This window comes from Orycteropus afer, unplaced genomic scaffold (genome assembly GCF_000298275.1).
Source record: "Orycteropus afer afer isolate SDZICR_OR568_19922 unplaced genomic scaffold, OryAfe1.0 scaffold00003, whole genome shotgun sequence".
NCBI classification, from domain to species: Eukaryota; Metazoa; Chordata; class Mammalia; order Tubulidentata; family Orycteropodidae; genus Orycteropus; species Orycteropus afer.
In genome coordinates this window covers 17,635,658-17,657,915 of record NW_006921590.1, presented here as the reverse complement: position 1 = coordinate 17,657,915, position 22,258 = coordinate 17,635,658, and the positions used below count along the sequence as shown (strand labels likewise).

General features: G+C 39.3%; 1 protein-coding gene across 1 annotated transcript in view; it reads left to right on the top strand.

Annotated features, from left to right (window-relative positions):
- The window catches only part of KCNH8 (potassium voltage-gated channel subfamily H member 8), a 653,292-nt gene that overhangs the window by 463,058 nt on the left and 167,976 nt on the right, over positions 1-22,258 (top strand). Inside the window, exon 8 of the mRNA XM_007936572.2 lies at positions 12,724-12,921. Coding sequence (XP_007934763.1) covers positions 12,724-12,921 — 198 coding nt within the window. The remainder of the gene's footprint in view (positions 1-12,723; positions 12,922-22,258) is intronic.

Sequence of the window (22,258 nt, the reverse complement as noted above, 5' to 3'; positions counted from 1 at the left end):
TCTATTCTCCCATGATTGATCTCTCCAAGGAGTGTATCTACCTAATGTAAATGTTCAGCTCATATGCCTGTCTTTTGTTTGGCTGGAAGCCACAGAACTGGGTTCAATTTCAGACCTGAAGGGCAATAAGGCCCATAGTCTCAGTGGTTCCACTAGGCTCTATCAGACCAACAAATCTGGTCATTGTTCTCCCACTCTATCTAGGATCTCCTACATAGGTCCCCCTCTGAGTGGCAGCTGGGCACCATCTAGTTCTTCTGGTCTCATAGTCATATAGGCTGAGGATTGCATGGTATACCAGGCCCTTGCACTAATTCTTTCCACGTGTCTTTTGTTTTCTTCATTCTTTTTTGCTCTCAGTAGCTATTTGCCAAAGTAGGATGTGGAACAATGTTTGTGTAGTGTGCTATGCCCATTGAGCTTGATGCCCCCTGTGACTATGGTCCTGAGCCCACAGGTCAAACTACTCACTCCCTCTGGATAGCTGGTGTGCCAAGAAATGAGTACATTTGTCAGCTACTATATACCTGGGAATTCTTTCAGAACATACACTTGTAGAAATATTGTCTGCCAACTCTGTACATGATCTTGGGCACAGTATCCCCTGCATAGACATACCTAATAGTTCAGCCTGTGGCCCATCTATCCACCCATATATCCATGTTTGCCTTCACTGACAACACAGTACTGTATGTGCAAAAGGGTTCATCTTTGTTGTCTGTACCTCCCATGCCCCTCTCTATATCTTCCTCTTCCTCAATGCCACTGTGTTGATCACTCACATTTGGTACACTGTCCTTCTCTTCACTCAAATCAATACTTGTCTCTACATATCTAACAGTCTGACACATAATTTGGGGGGGCACAGTTCAATCCGTAGCAGCTGCCTTCTTTTCTCTGTGTCCATTCCCCCTAGGCTCCTAAAGATAATTGCAGAGATCATCCCCTAAGCTACAGTACTTGTACCTAGAGCCTTGTTTCAGGGTCTAAACTATGACTGCTTTCCTCCCCACCATGTATGTGTGCCAGTGCCAAAAAAAAAAAAAAGGGGCATGTTACTTGTAAATGTTTTCAGTTGTACTCTAATACTAGGACTCTTGAATCTATATGTATAGCATATGAAGTAGGCATAGTGGCCAAGAACTCTGACTCTGACAGCTCATAGACCTGGGTTAAGACCTTTACACTCTCACTTTCAACAAGTTATCTGATGTCCCTGAGCCCTAGTTTGCTCATCTTTAAAACAATAATAATGATTCCTAAGTTGTTGTGATGGTAAATGAAATAAAGAAAATGTGGGTAATAACTGTATCTGCTTCATAGAGCTAGTGCACATCAATGAGATGAAAGATTCAAAAGTCTAACTAGGGGTATGGACCACAAGAGGCACTCAGTAAATTTTAACTAAGAACCAACCATAAAATATGGCTCCATTCTTGCTTCTAGCTAAATCATATTACAACATGCTTTATTCATGTCAAATAAAAGAGAACACCATTTTAAATTATAGTGTATTGTGCACATGCAAATTCTTCCTCTATACATACACACAGCATCCTCATGAACAACAAAACACATCTGAATCTAATTTAGCAAAATTCTCTTTTACTGGGTGGTTTTTCATATTACTAAAGTATTTCATATGACCCAAGAGATTCATATTGAGTTTTCAAAAAATAACATGCTCCTAAAAGTTATAGTGCACCTTAAATATCTTCTAATTTACCAAATGCTGATATAAACCAACTTTTCAGGAACACATCTGTTGTATAAAACAAGCTATATCTGTACAGACTGTGAATGTATATTAAACATTATTTCAGGAAACCTAAAGAGTGAAATAATAAGAAACTCCTAGCTGGAATTAAAATTATATAATTAAGCAAAATACTGTGCTCATGGTAAATATTCAATGAAAAATACTTGCATTGAGCTGATGGTCTCCTCCCATCTGAACCAAAGAAGAGTGAAGAAAACCAAGTGCATTTGGAAACAATCAACCCTAGGATATGATGGACCTTGAAACCAGAAGAACTAGGTGGTGCAAAGCTACCAATGCCAACCACTCGGGAAGGGATCAAAACTAGAGATCCTGGATAGAGTGGGAGGAAAAACATGGAACAAAATTCAAACACAATAATGACCAGAATTACTGGTCGGATGGAGTCTGGTGGGGTCCCAAGACTACGGCCCTGGGATACACTTTGGGCCTGGGATAAAACTCACTCCCAAGGGCTGGTGCTCAGCCCAGTAGTAGAAGGACTTACATGCAGAGCACCCAACCCAGGACGATGAACCCACTTTATCGGAGATGCACCCCTGGAGCAATCCACCATGGGACACCAGAGGGGCAGCATTCACCTGGAAGAAAAGCTGGACAGACAGGAGTGCATAACTAAGAAGGGCACAGGAATGGGGGTGGTCACTGGGAAGGGAGAGGAGGAGAGTGGGTTAGGGTTGGAGATGGTAATTGGGGAGTGAAACCAAATGTACACGAACTGTTGAATGTAAAACAAATTCTGCTCTGTAAATTCTCACCCAAAGCACAATAAAACAAAAGAAAAGAAGAAAAATACTTAAACTGAATTGTCATACTGAATTATAAACTTTTCCAATTACGATCATTAATATTCTATCTTTGAAATCTATTGCCTATATTTCACAAATCTACACTGTTTACGGGAGTTCTGGTGGCGTAGTGCCTAAGGCATTTGACTGCTAACTAGAAGACTGGCTGTTTAAACCCACCAGTCACTCCTCAGAAGGATGATTGGGCAATCTTCTTCCATAGAGATACCGCCTGAGAAACTCAAGGAGGGATCACTGTAAGTTGGATCCAATTTGAGGGCAGTTGAGTTTTTTCAGTTTACACTGTTTGCACAGTGGCGATACTATTTATCTAACCCATTTTATTAATTTTTTTAATTACATGGCAGTGTATTCAATATAATTAGATTCTACCTTATACTGTGTATTGTTTTTCCTTCAAAATGTTCTTCAGAAAAAGAAAATTAGCAGAAGCAGATAGACTGTTCTAGGACATCCCTTCCTTTAGAGATGTTAGTTTCTCTGGCATAAAAAAAAAAAAAGATTGGATCCTAAATTGGTTAAATTGCTTCTTCTGTTACAGTAGAGTGACGTGTTATTTTGTTACAGTAGAACATGTGCTCTCATTTCAGACTGGACGAGCTGTTCTGTGAAAAAAGTTTTATTTAACCCACTTAGCCAGTCCCCGGATTTGTGGGCGTTGCCTCCTTTATGTGTTACAGGTTTTTTCCATCTTTATTATTGCTTCTGTTCTGTCAGCTGTAACAGTTTGTAGCAATCTTGTTTAAAAAACAACAGGTTTCTTAAAATAGAACAGTTTGCTAGACAGAAAAGAGGTATCTACAAAAGTAGGTCTGTTGTTCATCTCTGTTTGCTCCCTAAACCACTTCTGAAACACACCACCTCACACATATGTAAATGATCAAACATTGAATGAAAATATGACCATATGTTGTAACGCAAACCTTTATCCTATTTTATTCAAGAAGACAAATTATATGAAAACTGATTTGGTTTAGAGAATACTTCCATGTTCTGATTTTGCTCAGATTAAAGAGTAAATGTATTGGCTGGATTTATTCACTTCTTAAAATTATTATTACTAATGAGAAAACTTTGAGCTCCATATGTAAATTAATATTTTAATTCAATTCAAAATCAACAGATGGGCCCAGTTGTTCATTTGTGGAATAACTGTATAGCTGATTCAGCCAAGAGGAAGCAGCGGCTTTATTTATTTATTTATTTATTTTCCTTCTATGCAGCATCTCAAACAAAAATTAGGTCATGCAATATTTGCTCTCTGGCCAAAGTGACATTTTTCAGCTGCTCAGACTTCCTTATAATTATCAGGAATGACCAATATGGGACAAAGGGACAAGCCCTGCTAATCACTCCTTTGTCAAGCAGCGGTGACATCATCATTCAGAGTACAACTTTGAAGATGCCTAAAAAAGAAGCAGACCAGTAGCCATTCATCTGATTGTTGTCTATACTTGAGAATTCTTCAAATATCTATCAGAGCACTACTCTGCAAAAGTCTCAATCCAGAGTATGACTATAAATTGAGATGTCCTCTCCGCTTCCTGGTTTTATTTCTAAGTCTTTATTCTCTTCCTACAGTGCATAGAAATGTACCAGTGTACTAAGCAAGGGACAAAGTGGCCAAAGACTCTCTGTGTTGCTATCTGCGTGATAAGCATTAGCATGGATCAAAATAAAAAACGTAGGTGTAGATCTAGTCCTAACCTTCCTACTTCTCCATTTGGATCAACAGCCACCCAAGTGGCATTCTCTTCTGACCCTAGCTGCCCAGAACCGGGTCAGTACTCACAAATTAGAAGGATGCCTTCTTTCAGAACAGCTATCCGTGCAGAATTTCTTTTAACCCTAGTTACCTGGGTCTAGGTCAGAGTTCCCAAGTTATGACACCTTCTTTCACACTTCCAAATAGGATGATGCCAATCTCTGTTGGCTCTCACTATTGTTGTGGGTTAAATCACTGGAATGACTCACAGAATTCACAGAGAATATAACATTCTTACAGCTACAAATTTATTATAACCAAAAAGGATACAAAGTGACCTATAAAGTGAAGTATGGGAGGGTTCCATGTTCCAAGGAGGGATACGCTATCTTCCCCTGTGCATGGTCACTGTCTTAGTTAACTAGTTGTGTTGTAACTGAAATACCGAAAGTGACTGGCTTTAACAAACAGAAATTTATTTTCTCACAGTTTAGGAGGCTGGAAGTCTGAATTCGGAGCACCAGCTCTAGGGAAAGGCTTTCTCTCTCTATTGGCTCTGGAGGAAGGTCTTCATTTCTTCAGCTTCTGCTTCTTCGTTCCTTGGAGATCTCCATGTGTCTTGGCATCTATTCTACCCCATGTGTCCTCTGCTCACTTGTATAATCTCTTTTATATCTCAAAAGAGATTAACTCAATACACATCCTATACTAATCCTGCTTCATTAACATAACAAAAACAACCCATTCCCAAATGGGATTATAACCACAGGTATAGAGGTTAGGAGTTACAACACATATTTTGAGGGGACATAACTCAATCCATAACAAATCACACTTTGGCCCCAAAATTCATCTTTGCTATATGCAAAACACATTCACCCTATCACATCATCCCAAAAGTCTTAAATCAACTCCAAGTTCAAAATCTCATGATTTCAACATGTAGCTCCTTTGGCCTGTTACCTGCCTGTAGAATTCCAAATATAGGTAAGGCTTTAGCTGTATTCTATCTAGGGAAAAAATTCCTCTTCATCTGTGAACCTGTGAAATGTAGAATACAAGTTATCCATTTCTAAGGTGAAACCATGAAACAGGCACAAGGTAGACTTTTCCATTAAAAATGGGAGAAACTGGAGGGAAAGAAGGGATAATAGGCTACAAACAATTCAAAAGCCCATGAGAACAAATGAGATCTGTTTTTAAGCCTTCAAAATAATCCTCTCTTCTCTGAGACCATCTGGGCAATGCCTGCCCTCCAGACTGTGGGTGTTAATCGTGCCCTCTGGATTCAAGTTTGGAAGCTTCTGGGCCCTGGGCCTCGTCTCTGCTTTCCAGGTCCTTTGGAATGGCATCTCTTCTCCCTTAGATTTAGGCGGATTCACTCTCCTAATTCATCTGAGTGGTGATCACACCCCCCAATAGTGGCAGGCACCATTCTTCGGACCTTTGGCCATGGCACCCCACTTCTTCAGCTTATGGTGGCAGCCCTATGCCCCTGGCACACCTTAATAGCAGCCCCACACGCTGGAGCCTAGTTGGCAATGATTCGACTCTTTGCAGCCTAGGAGACTTGCCACACCCTTTGAGATCCAGGAGAACTTGGCCCCATGTATTGAAACCAAGGAGGTCCTGCTTCCTATGTTCCTTCCAACAGTTCTGCTAATCTCGGAGCTGCTCCAGGGATGGTCCTTTTCTTTTCTTAGAGAACAACATGTAGCTCCTTTGGCCTGTTTCCTGCCTGTAGAATTTCAAGAGGCAGACAGTTTTCTTTCCTTTCTTTCTGTCTCTGATCCTTTCAATCTAAGCTGATGGGTTTTCTGCTGTGGTAATTGGGTAGATCCATCAGGCAGAAGCTTGATTTCTTTAACAAAAGATTGTGTAGCCAAGTCCTTGGTGAAAATTCTAGGACACAGGTCCTTAGTTTGTATAACAGAATTTTCCAAATCTTTAAATTCTGATTTCATTTTGCCCAGTTCATTTTTAAGTCCATCTCTTTCCTCTCCCATTTTACTTTAAGTGGCAAGAAGAAACCATGTGACCCCAGCAAGATCTTGCTTAGAAGTTCCATCAGCTAGATATCGAAATTCATCACTTTTAAGTTCTACCTTTCACTAAACACTTGAATGTAATTGAAACAATTTCTTTGCTACTGCATAAAAAGCATCACCTTTCCTCCATTGTCCTAATACATGTTCATCATTTTCTCTTAAAGTCTCACTGAAAGCACATTTAATGTACACATTTCTTTATACATTCTATTGCTGGCACCATACATACTCTCTAAGACAATAGACACTTTCTCTATGGCTCTCTTCACTTCCTTCTGACCCCTTACCAGAATTTCCTTTGATGGACCTACTTCTATAGTCTCTTCAAAACAATCTAGGCTTTTGTTACTAGCCACCTTAAAACTCTTCTAGCCTCTACCCATTACCCAATTCCAAAACTGCTTCATATTGTAGGTATCTGTTAGAGCAGCACCCTACTCTTCTGGTACCAAATTTTGCCTTAATTATCAAGTGCTGCTATAACAGCACTAATCAAAAAAACAAACTGACTGCCATCAAGTCATTTCTGACTCATAGCAACCCCCATTGGGTTTCCAAGGCTGTAAATTTTTACAGAAGTAGATCAGCTCATCTTCTTTCCATGAAGCAGCTGGTGGGTTTGAACCACTGACCTTCCAGTTAGCAGTCAAGTGCCTCATCCACTATACTACAAGAGCTCTCATAACATCAGTATTGGATGGTTTTAACAAACAGAAAATTATTTTCTCAGTTTAGTAGGCTAAAAGTCTGGATTCAGAGCACTTGTTCTAGGAAAAAGCTTTCTCTCTATTGGCTCTAGAGAAATGCCCTTGTCCCTTCAGTTTCTGCTTCCTGATTCCTTGGAGATCTCCATGTGTTTTGGCACCTATCTTACCCACTGTTTCCTCTGCTCAGTTGTTTAATCTCTTTTATATATCAAAAGAAATTGTTGTTGTTGTTGTTGTTAAGTGCTGTTGAGTCGTTTCCAACTCATAGCGACCCCATGCACAGCAGAACGAAACACTGCCCGATCCCGCACCAGCCCCACAATCCCTGCTATACTTGAGCCCATCATCGCAGCCACCGTATCAATCCATCTCGTTAAAGGCCTCCCCCTCTTTCGTCGACCCTCCACCCTACCAACCATGACATCCTTCTCCAGGGAATGGTCCCTTCTGACAACATGACCAAAATAGGTGAGACGAAGTCTGGCCATTCTTGCTTCCAAGGAGCATTCCGGCTGCACTTCCTCCAGGACAGATCTGTTAGTTCTTTTAACAGTCCATGGTACTTTCAGCATTCTCCGCCAGCACCACAACTCAAAAGCATCAACTCTTCTTCGGTCTTCCTTATTCATTGTCCAGCTCTCACATGCATACCAGGCGATTGGAAATATCATGGCTTGTGTCAGGCGCACCTTAGTCCTCAAGGAGATATCCTTGCTCCTCAGCACTTGAAACAGTTCCTTCATAGTTGACTTCCCCAATGCTACACGTCGTCTAATGTCCTGACTGCTGCTTCCGTTGGCATCGATTGTAGAACCAAGCAACGTGAATTCTTTGACAACCTCAATCTTCTCTCCATTTATTGTGATGCTGCTCATTGGTCCAGTTGTGAGGATTTTTGTTTTCTTTATGTCAAAAGAAATTAGGAAATGACAAACCCTTTACTCATTAACATAAAAAAGACAAGGTCAAACCCATTACTGTCAAGCCAACTCCTACTTATAGCAACCCTATAGGATAGAGTAGTAATGCCCCATAGTGTTTCAAAGACTGGTATCTTTATGAAGCAGACTTTCCCATCTTTCTCTCACGAACAAAGAAAACCAAATGGAATTATAACCACAGGCATAGAGTTTAGCATTTACAACACATAGTTTTCTAGAGACATAATTCAAGCCATAACAGTCACCAAGCAGGAAGCTCCTCTGAGCCTTAGACCTCAGGTTTTTAATTGGCCTCCCCATACTGCCATGATAGATTGTATCATACCTCATGTTTTGGTTTTCTAGTGCTGCTAAAACAGAAGTACCACAAGTGGATGGCTTTAACAAATAGAAACATATTCTCTTACAGTTTAGGAAGCTAGTAGTCCAAGTTCAGAGTGCCAGTTCCAGGGGAAGAATTTCTCTCTATGTGTTTCTTGTTCTTAGAAAGATTCCAGCACAGGGACCTAGGTCCAGAAGATGTGCTCTGCTCCTTGTTCCTCTTTCTTGGCGGTAATAGGTCCCCCTTCTCTCCTCCCTTCTCTCTCCTTTTATCTCTTATAAGATAAAAAGTTTTGCAGGCCACACCCCCAGGGACGCTTTCCTTACATAGGATCAGGACTGTGGTGGGACTAAGGGTGTTGCAACCCATCCTTAATATTAGTCTTCTTACACTTGATTACATATCTGCCACCTTACATAATGTCTAAACAACTGAGAATCATAGTCCAGCCAAGTTAACCCAAATTTTTGGGAGACACAATTCAATCCATGACACCCCTGAGACTTACTCAACATTAGGCCCACCAGTGATCTCTCTTGGCCTGCTAAGCCCCTGCTCATTAGCTTCAGATGTCATCTGGCTCAAAAGTACTGAGAACAAAGGCTAAAGAGCTTTTTGTAAGGTGATTCCACAGCTTGCAATCAGCAATATTTTTTTTTTTTAAATGCACATTTTATTTATGTTTGTGATGTCTCTTTAATTAAACTTGGGTAAATTATCTTTATTTTTAAATCTTTTTTTATAAAGGGTTAAATTAGCAGTTTTACCATACCATATTTTCTCACTTTCTCCTTTCTCTCACTTAAAATTCTGGAGCAGTGCTTTTTAATCTGAATCCTTGGACTGGTAATATAGGAAAGGACTCCAGAAGCCCATGAACTACTGAAAATGTGTGTCCACAAGTATATTTGTGTGGGAAAAGAATTCATGTCTTTCTTCAGATTCATAAATTGGGGCATAGCTCCCCAAATTTTATTAACTTCTGCCTTGGATTTTCTGCCCTTCCTGTTAGGAAATGTTAAAGTATATTACATTTCAAAAAGTATATAACAGAGCAAAAGGCCATCCTAGGCACAGCAATTGGTGTCTATTCACCTGGAGCACCAGAAGAAAGAGAAACAGGAAGAGGAGGAAGAAATGGATGTGTGGCTAATTGCCTCTATGAACAACTGCCTCCTCTGCCCTGAGACCACAAGAACTGGATGGTGCCCAGCTACTACTACTGCAATTTGATAGATGATTTTTATAGAATTCTGATCAAAAGGGGGAAATGCAAAGCAGAATTTTAAATTCTTATGGAAACCAGTATTTCTGGAGAGGCATGGAGGCTAGATGAAAACTAATATCCTAAGATAATCTTTAAGCCTTATACCAAAAATACCCCTTGAAGTCTTCTTAGTAAAGAATGTCTGCCTAGAGCACTATGCTTTCTTAAGATCTATCTATCTGGGATCAAGCTGACATCAACACAAAATATTAGGTAGAAAACTGAGAGGGCAGTTAGTTTATGTTAGTGGAAAAGGAACAATTCAGAAGAAGAAGGTGTGAAATACTACTCAAAGAATATAATCAATGTCCCTGAATTGTACAAATAGAAACTGTTGAATTGGTCTATGTTTTGTTGTGTGTATTCTCTACAACAGTGAAGAAATAAAATAAATTATTGTTTGTTTCAAAAATGTTCCCTGATGCAGGCAGCCTGAGAACCATTGTTCTAGAGCAGTGCTTCTCAAAGAGTGATCCCCTCAACCAGCAGCATAAGCATCACTGGAGAATTTGTGAAAAAGACAAATTCTCAGCTCATTCTCCCAACTTCTCAACTTACTGTATCACAATCATAAGGGATGATGGGAGCACTGTTGGCATAGTGCTTAAGGCACTTGACTGCCAACCAGAAGGCTGGCAGTTCAAACCCACCAGCCACTCCTCTGAAGGAAAGTTGTACAATCTACTCCCACAGAGCTACCGCCTCAGAAACCCCAGGAGGGGCTGCTATGACTCGGAGACTACGCGGTGGCACATAACAACAACAACAACAATCACAAGGGATATGGCCCAGTGATTTGTGTTTAACAAGTCCTCCAGATGTTTCTGATGAACATTAATAGTTGAGAAATGCTTCTCTATAGAGACACAGGATGAATAAAGCATAGCACTTGCCACTAAGCATTTCTCCTTGGTCTCAAAGAATTCCCAGTTGTTTCAAATTTGCATTTTAATTACCGAGCACAGTTCTACAATCTATAACTTTCATTGATAGTGACAGTATTGTTACTACTTAAAAAGTGCAATGTTTTTTTCATTTCTTCTTGGGCACCCAATAAATGTTCATGGGAATGTAGTGGTCAATGAATAATATCTATTAATAAAAGTCTTATGAACCTTATGGAGTAGGCTGCATTGTCATAGTATTTTGTAAAAAAGAGAGAGAGTAAGAAAAAGAGAATAAATTTTACTCTCTCTCGATATATATATATTAAAAGGGAAATATTTTCAATAAAAGATTTTAAAGGATCTTTGTGTTGCATTTCCATTCTAGGTTGTCAAATTATTGTTATTGTTGTTGTTGTTGTTAGGTGTCATCAAGTCATCTCCGACTTATAGCAACCCTATGTACCACTACCCAGTCCTATGTCAGCCTCACAATTGTTTTGCCGGAGTAAAGGCAATTGAAAATACCTTGGCTGGAGTTAGGCTCAGTTCAGTCTCCAAAGAGACCTCTTTGCTCTTCCACACTTTAAAGTGGTCTTTTGCAGCAGATTTGCCCAGTGCAATATGAAGTCTGATTTCTTGACTGCTGCCTCCATTGGTGTTGATGGTGGAGCAAAGTAATATGAAATCTTTGAAAACTTCTATCTTTTCTCCATTTATTGTGATGCTGCCTATTTGTCTAGTTGTGAGGGTTTTTTTGTTTTCTTTATTTTGAGGTGTAATCCACACTGCAGATGGTAGTCTTTCACCTTCATCAGTGATTCAAGTCATCTTCACCTTCAGCAACCAAGGTTGTGTCATCTGTGAATCCCAGGTTGTTAACAAGTCTTCCTACAATCCCAGTGCCACGTTTTTCTTCACATAGTCCATCTTCTCAGATTATTTGCTCAGTATCCAAATTGAACAAGTATGGTGAAAAGATACAATCCTGATGCACTCCCTTTTTGAACTATGCAGTATCTCCTTGTTTTGTTCAAACAATAGCCTCCTGGTGTACGCACAGGTTCCTCATGAGCACAATTAAGTATTCTAGGATTCCCATTCTTCTCAATGATATCCATAATTCTTTATGGATAACATTGTTTGTTTCCAGTATTGTGTGCTTTCAGCCAAGATCCATCTGACATCAGCAATGATATCCCTTGTTCCACATCCTCTTCTGAATCCAGCTTGAACTTCTGGAAATTCCTTGTCAATATACTGCTGTTACTGACATTTTTTTTTTTTTTTCACATTTATTACTATAGCTCTTTTACAACTTTATTATAGTATAATTGACATAATAAACTGTATATTGAAAGCATTCAATTTGATCAATTTTGGCACATGTACACACCAATAAAAAGTCCTGGTGGCACAGGGGATAAGTGCTCAGCTGATAACTGAAATCTGTGGTTCTAACCATTGGATCCCAGGGAAAAAGGTGATCTGCTCCTGTAAAGATCATAGTCTAGGAAATCCTATGGGGCAGTTCTGCTGTGTCCTGTAGGGTCATGATAGAGTTGCTTTGAGTCATACGCAACTGGTTGGCACACAACAACACCATACGTCAATACCATAAATTAGTTTGGGGGCATCAATTCTATTATAGATATCTCTTAGTTGTGCCAGGCTCCCCTTCCACCCTCAAGTGGTAGAATGGTGTTGCAGAAAAGGCTTCCTGAGTATAACTTAAACTGAGACTTGAAGGGCAACTAGATATCAGCCCAAGTGGACAGGATGGGAAGGGTACTAACAGAAGGAAATAAAACCCATCTGACCTGTCTATAGTCTAGAATCTTGTGGTGTTTGTTAACTATCATCACACAGGATTTTAAAATATGTGCTAGACTTCTTTGTCTCTTAAAATCCCACTTGACAAATGAACTTAATTGCTAGTGAAATGTATGGTGCTGTCACTGCGGGTAGCAATTCTTTTTTCTATCTCTGCAGTTAGTTTCTTGCATTGGAATAATTCACTTAACTTTGGACACTGGTGCACTCTCAAATGCATATTTTCCTAATCTGTGTGTTATAGAGAACAGCTCACTTGAAGTAGTATTTGTGCTTTTATATAGCGATGGAATCTAATTACTAGCTTTTTGCTCCCTCTTTCCCCCCAGCATATTATCACATCCCTAAATGATTATCATTGTCCTTAGGTGCGAATACCAGGATCTTACATTTTGATCTTACATTTTCATTCTATCTTCCATTGCAGGTTGGCTCCATGAGTTGGGAAAGCGACTGGAATCACCATACTACGGCAACAATACTTTGGGGGGCCCATCAATCCGAAGTGCCTATATCGCCGCTCTGTACTTCACCCTTAGCAGCCTCACCAGTGTTGGGTTTGGGAACGTCTCTGCTAATACAGATGCAGAAAAGATCTTCTCCATCTGCACCATGCTGATTGGTGGTGAGAACTTATTCCTTTATATCAAGAGAAGGAACAAGTGTCTACTGTCCCATTTTCCTTTTCTTGAAACATGGAAATGATACACTGGTTTATATGGGAAGATTCTAAAACCACTAATTAAGAAATCAGTAGCAAATATTTTAATATCCTTACTGATTAGAAATTCAAGTCTGTAATGTCAAAGAATCCCATTTTCTGGACAGATGAATAAGAACTATTTACTTAATTTTGAAATTAGGTAAATAATGAAATAATGAAAGCATTAAAAAAAATGCTGTGGCGATCCGACCCATAACAACCCCTTCTTGGGTTTCCGAGGCAGGATCACTACGGAAGTAGATTGCCCAAACTTCCTTCTGAGGAGTGGCTGGTGGGTTTGAACTGCCAGCCTTCTTGTTTAGCAGTCACATACCTTAGGCACTACACCACCAGAGCACAGGCACAGTTATTATTTTGTCTCAAATTTATTTTTTGATGAAAATTACGTACACCAAAACATACATCTCCTCAACAATTTTCACAAGTACGGTTCATTGCCCATGATTACATTCTTCATATTGTCACAATCTTCCCCTATTGTTTCCCCACTGTTAACATATACCTGTTAATGGTAAATGTTATTATACCATTATACTGTTATTGTTGTCATTGCAATCTCATATAGGTAATTCTTCCATCAAGTGAAAAGCTCAAGGCAGATATTATTGAGCTAAATTATTTAGTTTAAAGATGACTTCATGGGACAGGATCAGCTCAAGATTCAAAAGTTATTTCTAGGCAACAGATTCAGGGACCCCACTAGTCTCAAATGTGTCCAGTAAGTCTAGCTTCCAACAAGAATTTGAAGATCTATTCCTCAGTTTTCCTTTATTTGATCAAGACCTATCTATTGGGCCCATGACCAAAATATTAAGTAATGATAGCCAGGTAACATCCATTTCTTCTAGTCTCAAGGCAAGGGAGGTAGTTGTTTATGGAGAATTAGACTTGCAGCCATTTCCTTCTCCAATTCCTGGGTTTCCTTCTTCCTCTGTTGCTTCAGGGGATTAAAGACCAATTATTTTATCTTGTATTGCCACTTGTAAGCTTTTAAGAGCCTAGGCACTACTCACTGAACCAACAGAAGAGTAGAAACTCTTAAAATACTGTTAAGCCAATTGACTGGACAGGCCCATGAGACCACCACCACAACCCTTGCACCAAGAGAATTAATTCCATGGGGTTTTTATGTATAGATAAGTATTATTAAGAGCAAAGAATTCTGATGGTGCAGTGTTTGAAGCACTTGGCTGCTAACCAAAAATCAGTGGTTTGAATCCATCAGCATCTCTGCCACAGAAAGAAGAGATGGTCTGCTTCCATAAAGATTTACAGCCTTGGAAATCCTATGAGGCAGTTGTACTCTGTCCTATAGGGTCTCTATGAGTTGGAATCAATTTGACGGCAATGGGTTTGGTTTTGGTTTTATTATTAACAGTTGCAGTCTTTCTTGTTTTACTTTTTCTTTCTTTGCCGCTATTTTATTTATCATTCCACCCTCCCTTTAATAAAATTTTCTAGTGTACAGCTTACTGATATGAATAACAAAAGTCAAACTATGTAACAATTACACTTAATCGATGCCAATTTTCCCATCCGCACAGATAAACATTCAGTACTTCTCATGGAATGATCTTTCCTCCTCCCTCTCACCACTGGCAACCTCTAGTAACCACTGGTGACATTTAATATAAATAAGAATATACAACATTTGTTGTTTCGTGATTGACTTATGCTCACTCAGCATAATGTCTTCAAGGTTCATTCATATCGTAGTATGTATTAGGACTTCATGTATGTAGCATATTTTCTTCATCCATTCATCAGTTGAGGGACCCTTGGGTGGTTATCATCTCTTTAGTATTGTGAATAGTCCTACCGTGAACATTGGAGTACAAACCACGTCTGTTCGTGTCCCCTCTTTTAGGCCCCTCACATATATACCGAGGAGTGAGATTGCTGGATCATGTCAAACTTAAAAAAAAAAAAAAAAAGAAAGAAAGAAAAAAACACAACTCACTGTCATCGAGTCAAATCTGACTAACAGCAATGCATCTTTGGGATTCCTAGCCAGTATCTCTATGGGAGTAGATTGCCCAGTCTTCCTTCCAAGGAGTGGCTGGTGGGTTTGAACCTCCAGCCTTCAGGTCAGCAGTCAAATGCCTTAGGCATTAGCTCTATTTCTTATTTTTTGAGGAATCACCATACAGTTTTACACAGGGGTTGTACCATTTTACATTCCCACCAACAGCTGATAAAATTCCTATCTCCCTGCATCCATACCAAGATTTGTTGTTTTCTGTTTTTGTTGTTGTTGTTGTTTTGTTTTGGCCATTGCCATTCTAGTAAAGGTGGGGTGGTATCTCATTATAGCTCTGATTTGTATCTCTCTAATGGCTAATCAAAGAGCCCTAATGGGACAGTGGTTAAACACTTGGCTACTAACAGAAAGGTTGGAAGTTTGAACCCCCCAATGACTCCATGGGAGAAAGATGTGACAGTTTGCTTCCATAAATATTATAGCCTTGGCAACCCTAGGGGGCAGTTCTAGTTTGTCCCATAAGATTGCTATGAGTCACAACGGGTTTGATTTGGTAATGACTAATGACAATAAACATCTTCTCATATGTTAACTGGCTGCTTGAATCTCGTTGGAGAAGTGTCTGTACAAGTCCTTTGCCCATATTTTGATTTGAGTTATTTGACTTTCTGTTGTTATGTGTTATTTTATTGTCTTTCTGTTTTTAAGTTTTTATTGTGATTTGGATGAAAGTTTACAGAGCAAACTGGTTTTCCATTCAACAACTCATACACATTTTGTTTCGTGCCATTGATTGCAATTCCCACAATGTAACAGCTCTTTTCCCACTTCCTCCCTGAGGTTACCATTTCCTTTTGTCCTTCTTTCCTATCCCTTCCTGACTTCTGAGCTTTTTCCCTGCACAAATGCTGCCCTTTTGACCTGGTATGGTTGATTGTTGTAAGGAGTGTATAATTCCCTAGTGTTACTCTTCTCCTTATAGGACTGTCTATTGTTTACTGAGGAGCTCTAGTGGTGTAGTGGATAAAACATTAAGCTGCTAAACAAAAGGTCAGTTTTTCAAACCCACCAGCTACTCCACATTGGAGAAAGATGAGGCAGTCAGCTTCCCATAAATATTTACAACCTTGGAATCCCTATGGGACCGTTCTACTGTCTTAAAGGATTGATATGAGTCAGAATCGACTTGATGGCAGTGGGTTTGTTTTGTGCTTATTGTTTACTGCAACTTGAACCAAGGGGCTGAGTTCAGTTCCAGGCTTGAAGGGTGACTAAGGGCCATAATCTTAACGGTTCCACTAGCCTCTATCAGACCAGTGAGCCTGGTCTTTTTTATCATTTTGAGTTTTTTTCCACATTTTTCTCCCCCTCTATCCAGGACCTTCTATTGTGATCTCTTTCAGAGCAGTTGGCAGTGGTAACCAGGAATGCTCTGGTTCTTCTGGTCTCATAGTCGTGGAGGCTTGAGTTCATATGAACCATCAAGTCTATGGAATGCTTCCATGCTTCTTTGATTTTCTCTATTCATCTATGCTTCAGATGGGAAGAGAACAATGGCTACATCTTAGATGGCAGCTCACAAGCTTTTAAGACTCACCAAAGTAGGATGTAGAACATTGTTTTCATGGATTATGTTGTGCTCTTTGTTGTTGATGTCCCCTGAGACTGTGGCCCTGAGCCCCCACTCCCAGTGACTTATTCCCTCAAAGTATTTGGTAATGGCTAAGAAGTTTTCATAGCTTTGCTCCTTGGATGCTGTACTGTATTCATGGATGTATTTGAAGTGCATATTAATATATCTATAAAAAAAATCCTCTGTCAAAACTGTATTAATTAATTCATGGGTGTCATCCCATTTGTCTTCCTACACCTATTCAGTTTATGTGTCTATATTTCTAGCCACTTGTAAATTATTGTTAGTACCATTATTGCAGGACTCTGTATGTAATAGTGTTGGTATTTGTTCCCTTTAATGCTTGTGTTCCTCCCAGTGTCTCCTGCTGCCTTGATCATTTTGTGCTGACTTCCCCTTATTGTGTATTGTCTTTCCCTTGACTCAAGTTAATATCTGTCTACCCTCTAGTTAGTGATTTACTCTCCCTTCACCTCCCACCCCTGGTAACTTTCAAATAATGTTTCTTTCTTTGTGGAATCCTTTTCTTGACTCTCCCCCACCCCCATAAGCTTTCCAAGGTGATAATCTTTCATTATTATTATTATTGTGATTTGGGTGAAAGTATTCAGAGCAAATATGTTTTTCCATTCAAAAATTCAAACACATTTTGTTTTCTGACAGTGATTGCAATCACCACAGTTTAATAGCACTCTTCCCACTTCCTCCATGTTTACCATTTCCCTTTGTCCTTCCTTTCTATCCCTTCTTGCCTTCTGAGCTTTATCCCTCAACAAATGCTCCCTCTTTGATCTTGTATGGTTGATTGTTCTAATGAATGCATACCTAGCTGGTGTTAACCTTATAGGTCTATTATTTGGCTAAAACTTGAGACTCTGGGTGGGTTCAGTTCCAGGCTTAAGGGTTTCTGTAGACTCGGGGGTTCCATCAGCCTCTATCAGACCACTAAGCCTGGTCTTTACTATGATTTTGAGTTTTGTTCACATTTTTTCTCCACTCTTTCTGGGACTTCCTATTGTGATCCTTTACAGAGCATTCAGTTGTGGTAGCTAGGTACCATATGATTCTTCTTGTCTCAGGGTCATGGAGGGTGGAATTTATGTGGTCCATTATTCCTTTAGACTAATTGTTTCTGTGTGTGTTCTCTTTTCTTCATTCTTTTTCACTCCAGATGTGAAGGAACCAATAGTTAGTTGCACATTAGATGGCTGCTCACAAGCTTTTAAGTCCCCAGTCGCTACTCACCAAAGTTAGCATATAGAACATTGTCTTTGTGGAGTATATTACGTCAATTGACCTTAGTGTTCTCCACGAGTATGGTTCTGAGCCCCCAGGGTCACCAACTTATTCTCTCAAGATACTTGGTAATGGCTGAGACTTTTTCATAACTTTGCCCCCTGTGTGCTATACTATATTCATAGTTATATTTGCAGCATATATAAATATATCCATAGAAATATTCTCTGTCAACTTATATATATTCATGGGTGTAGTCCCATTCACCTTCCCACACATATTCAGACTGTGTGTGTATGTAAATTTTTTCCTTACTATTACTGCAGGATTGTGTGTATAATAGTATTTACCTTAGCTGTCTTTAACTCTTGTTCTCCTTCCACTGCCTCTTGCTTGCTTATTTTGTGCTGACCTCCTCCGTATTGTGTATTGCCTTCTCCTTCATTCAAGTTAATACATGTCTATTTTCTAGTTAGTGATTTTCTCTCCCTTGGCCTCTCATCCTTGCTAGCCATCAAAGAATGATTCTTTCTGTGAGTAAACTTTTCTTGACTTTTTATAAGAGTGGTCTCATATAATATTTGTCCTTTTGTGATTGACTAATTTCACTCAGCATCATGTCCTCTAGATTCATCCATGTTATGAAGTGTTTCACAGATTCTTTAATGTTGTGTAGTATTCCAAAATGTTGTCTGTTCAAATGCACCAGCCACTCCTCAGGAAAAAAAATGTGGCATTCTGCTTCTATAAAGATTACAGCATTAAAAACCTTATGGAGCAGTTCAATCTAACTATACAGGGTTGTTATGAGTCAGAATTGACTAGATGGCAAAGGGTTTTTAGTATTCTATTGTGTGTATGTACCATCATTTGTTTATCCATTTATTGGTTGATAGGCACTTAGGTTGTTTACCTTCTTTTTGCTATTGTGAGTAAGTTGCAATGAACATGGATGTGCATGTATCTATTTCTGTCATGGTTCTTATTTCTCTAAAATATATCCCCCTAGTATTGCTGGATCATATGGTATTACTATTTCCAACTTATGAAGGAAGTACCACACCATTTCCCACAGTACTTGCACCATATCACAGTCCAAATAGCAATGTATGAGGGCTCCAGTCTTTCCACACCCTTGCCAGGATGTATTGTTTGTTTTTGTGTGGGTGGGGGGAGTAGGGGGACTTTGATTTTAATTCTGGGGTGAGATGATATCTCATTTTTTTTTTTTTTTTGTTTGCATCTTTCTAATGGCTAATGAGCGCAATCATTTCCTTATGTGTTTGTTGGCTGCCTGAATGTCTTCTTTGGTGAAGTGTCTGTTCATATCTTCTGCCCATTTTTTAATAAGATTGTCCTTTTCTTTTTGAGATACTGACATTTTCTATAAATTTTAGAGATTAGTCCCTTATCTGAAACTTATTGCCATTTTCCCCCCCAGTCTGTAGGTTCTCTATTTTGCTCATTTGGTGAAATCTTTTGATGTGCATAAATGTTTAATTGTTAAGTGGTGTCAATTGTCCAGTTTGTCTCCTGCTGTTTGTGCATTTTTAGTATGTTTGATGTTATATGTATACCATGTTTTAGGGCCTGAACATTTACCCCTATTTTTCCTTTGATGACTTTTATATTTAGATTTTACTTGTAGGTGTTTGATACTTTTAGGAGTTAGCTGTTATAGATGATATGAGATATGGATTCTGTCTTACTTTCTGCAAATAGATATCCAGTTTTGCCAGGATCATTTGTCAAAGATAATATCTCTTCCCCATTGAATGGATTTTGGACTTTTGCCAAAGACAAAAAAAAAAAAAACCCTCACTGCTGTCAAGTCAGATCTGACTCATAGCGACCCCTCCTTGGGTTTCTGAGGCAGTATCTCTAAGGAAGGAGCTCTGGTAGCACAGTGCCTAAGGCACTTGACCACTAACCAGAGGGCTGGTAGTTCAAACCCACCACCAGTTCAATCTTCCTCAGAAGGAAGATTGGGCAATCTACTTCTGTAGTGATGCTGCCTCAGAAACACAAGGAGGAGCCAGTATGAGTTGGGCCTGACTTGATGGCACATAACAACAACAACAACATCTCTAAAGAAGTAGATTACTCAGTCTTCCTTCTAAGGGTAGCTGGTGGGTTTGAACCACCAGCCTTCTGATTAGCAGTCAAATGCCTTAGGTACCACACTACCAGATCAGCTGCCCAGAATTTGATGGATTTACTTCTGGGTTCTGAATTATTCATTGTTCCATTATTCGTGTGTTTCTTGTTGTACCAATACTATGCTGTTTTGACTACTGTGGCTGCGGTTTTGAGACCAGTAGTGTGAGACCTCTAACTTTGTTTGTTTTTCTTTTTTAGTAGTGCTTTGCTTATCCAGGATCTCCTGCCTTTCCATAAAAGTTGATGATTCGTTTTTTCATCTCTTTAAAGAATGATGATGGAATCTAGATTGGGATAGTATTATATCTGTAGATTGCTTTGGGTAGTATTAACATTTTCACAATATTAAGTCTTCTTATGGGAGCTCTGGTGACATGCTGTCTAAGGCATGTGACTGCTAACCAGAAGGCTGACGGTTCAAATGCACCATCCACTCCTTGGAAGGAACGTTGGGCAATCTACTTCCGTAGTGATACTGCCTCAGAAACCCAAGGAGGGGTCCTTATGAATAGGATCTGCCTAGACAGTAATGGGTTCTTAAGTTTTCCTATCCATCAGCAAAGCCAAAGATGAGGAAATTGAAGATTTCTACCAACTTCTGCAGTCTGAAATTGACTAAACATGCAATCAAGATGTGTTGATTATCACTAGTGACTGAAATAGAAAAGTCTGAAACAATGAAGAGTTATTGGTAGTTGGAAAATATGGCCTCAGAGATAGAAATAATGCTGCAGATCGAATGATGGAATTTTGCAAGATCAACGACTCACTCATTGCAAATAACTTTTTTCGACAACATAGGTGATGACTATACATGTGGAATTCACCAGAAGGAATACATAGGAATCAGATTGACTACATCTGTGGCAAGAGGTGATGGAGAAGTTCAATACCTTCAGCCAAAACAAGGCCAGGAGCTGACTGTGGAACAGACCATCAACTGCCAATATGCATGTTCAAGTTGAAGTTGAAGACAACTTAAAGAAGTGCACAGGAGCCAAAATATGACCTTGATAATATTCCTCCTAAATTTAGAGACCATTTAAAGAATAGATTTGATGTATTTAACACCAATGACTGAAAACCAGAGGAATTGTGGGATGACATCAAGAACATCATCCATGAAGAGAACAAGAGATTATGAAAAAGACAAGAAAGGAAGAAAAGACCAAAATGAATGTCAGAAGAGACTCTGAAACTTGCCCTTGAGCACAGAGTAGCTAAAGAAAATGGAAGAAATGACAAGCTAAAAGAGCTGAAGAGAAGATTCCAAAGAGCAGCTCAAGCAGACAAAGCCAACTACTATAATGAAATGTGCAAAGACTTGGAGTTAGGAAACCAAAAGGGAAGAACACACTCAGCATTTCTCAAGCTGAAAGAACTGAAGAAAAATTTTAAGCCTTGAGTTGCAATATTGAAAGATTCTATGGGCAAAATATTAAACGATGCAAGTAGCATCGAAAGAAGTTGCAAAAAATACAGTCACTGTACCAAAAAGAATTGGTTGATGTTCATCCGTTTCAGGAGGTGGCATATGATCAAGAGCCAATGATATTGAAGGAAGAAGTCAAAGCTTCACTGGAGGATTGGTGAAGAACAAGGCTCCAAAAATTGACAGAATACCCACTGAGATGTTTCAACAAACTGTTGCCCCACTGGAGGCACTCACTTGGTTATGCCAAGAGATTTGGAAGACAGCTACCTGGCCAACTGACTGGCAGAGATCCATATCTGTACCCATTTGAAAGAAAGTCCTACAGAATTTGGAAATTATTGAACAATATCATTAATATCACATGCAAGTAAAATCTTACTGAAGATAATTCAAAAACGGTTGTGGCAACACATTGACAGAGAGCTTCCAGAAATGGAAGCTGAATTCAGAAGAGGATGTGGAACCAGGGATATCACTGCTGATGTCAGATGGATCTTAGCTGAAAGCAATGCATACCATAAAGACTGTTACTTATGTTTTATTGACTATGCAAAAGCATTCGATTGTGTGGATCATAACAATATTGTCTAATATTGAGAAGAGTGGGAACTCCAGAACACTTAATTGTGCTCATGAGGAACTTGTACATAAATCAGGTGACTGTCATTCAAACAGAACAAGGGGATCTGCATGGTTCAAAATTAAGAAGGGAGTGCATCAAGGTTGTATCCTTTCACTATACTTACTCAATTTGTATGCTGAGCAAATAATCCAAGAAGCATAGTGGCTAAGA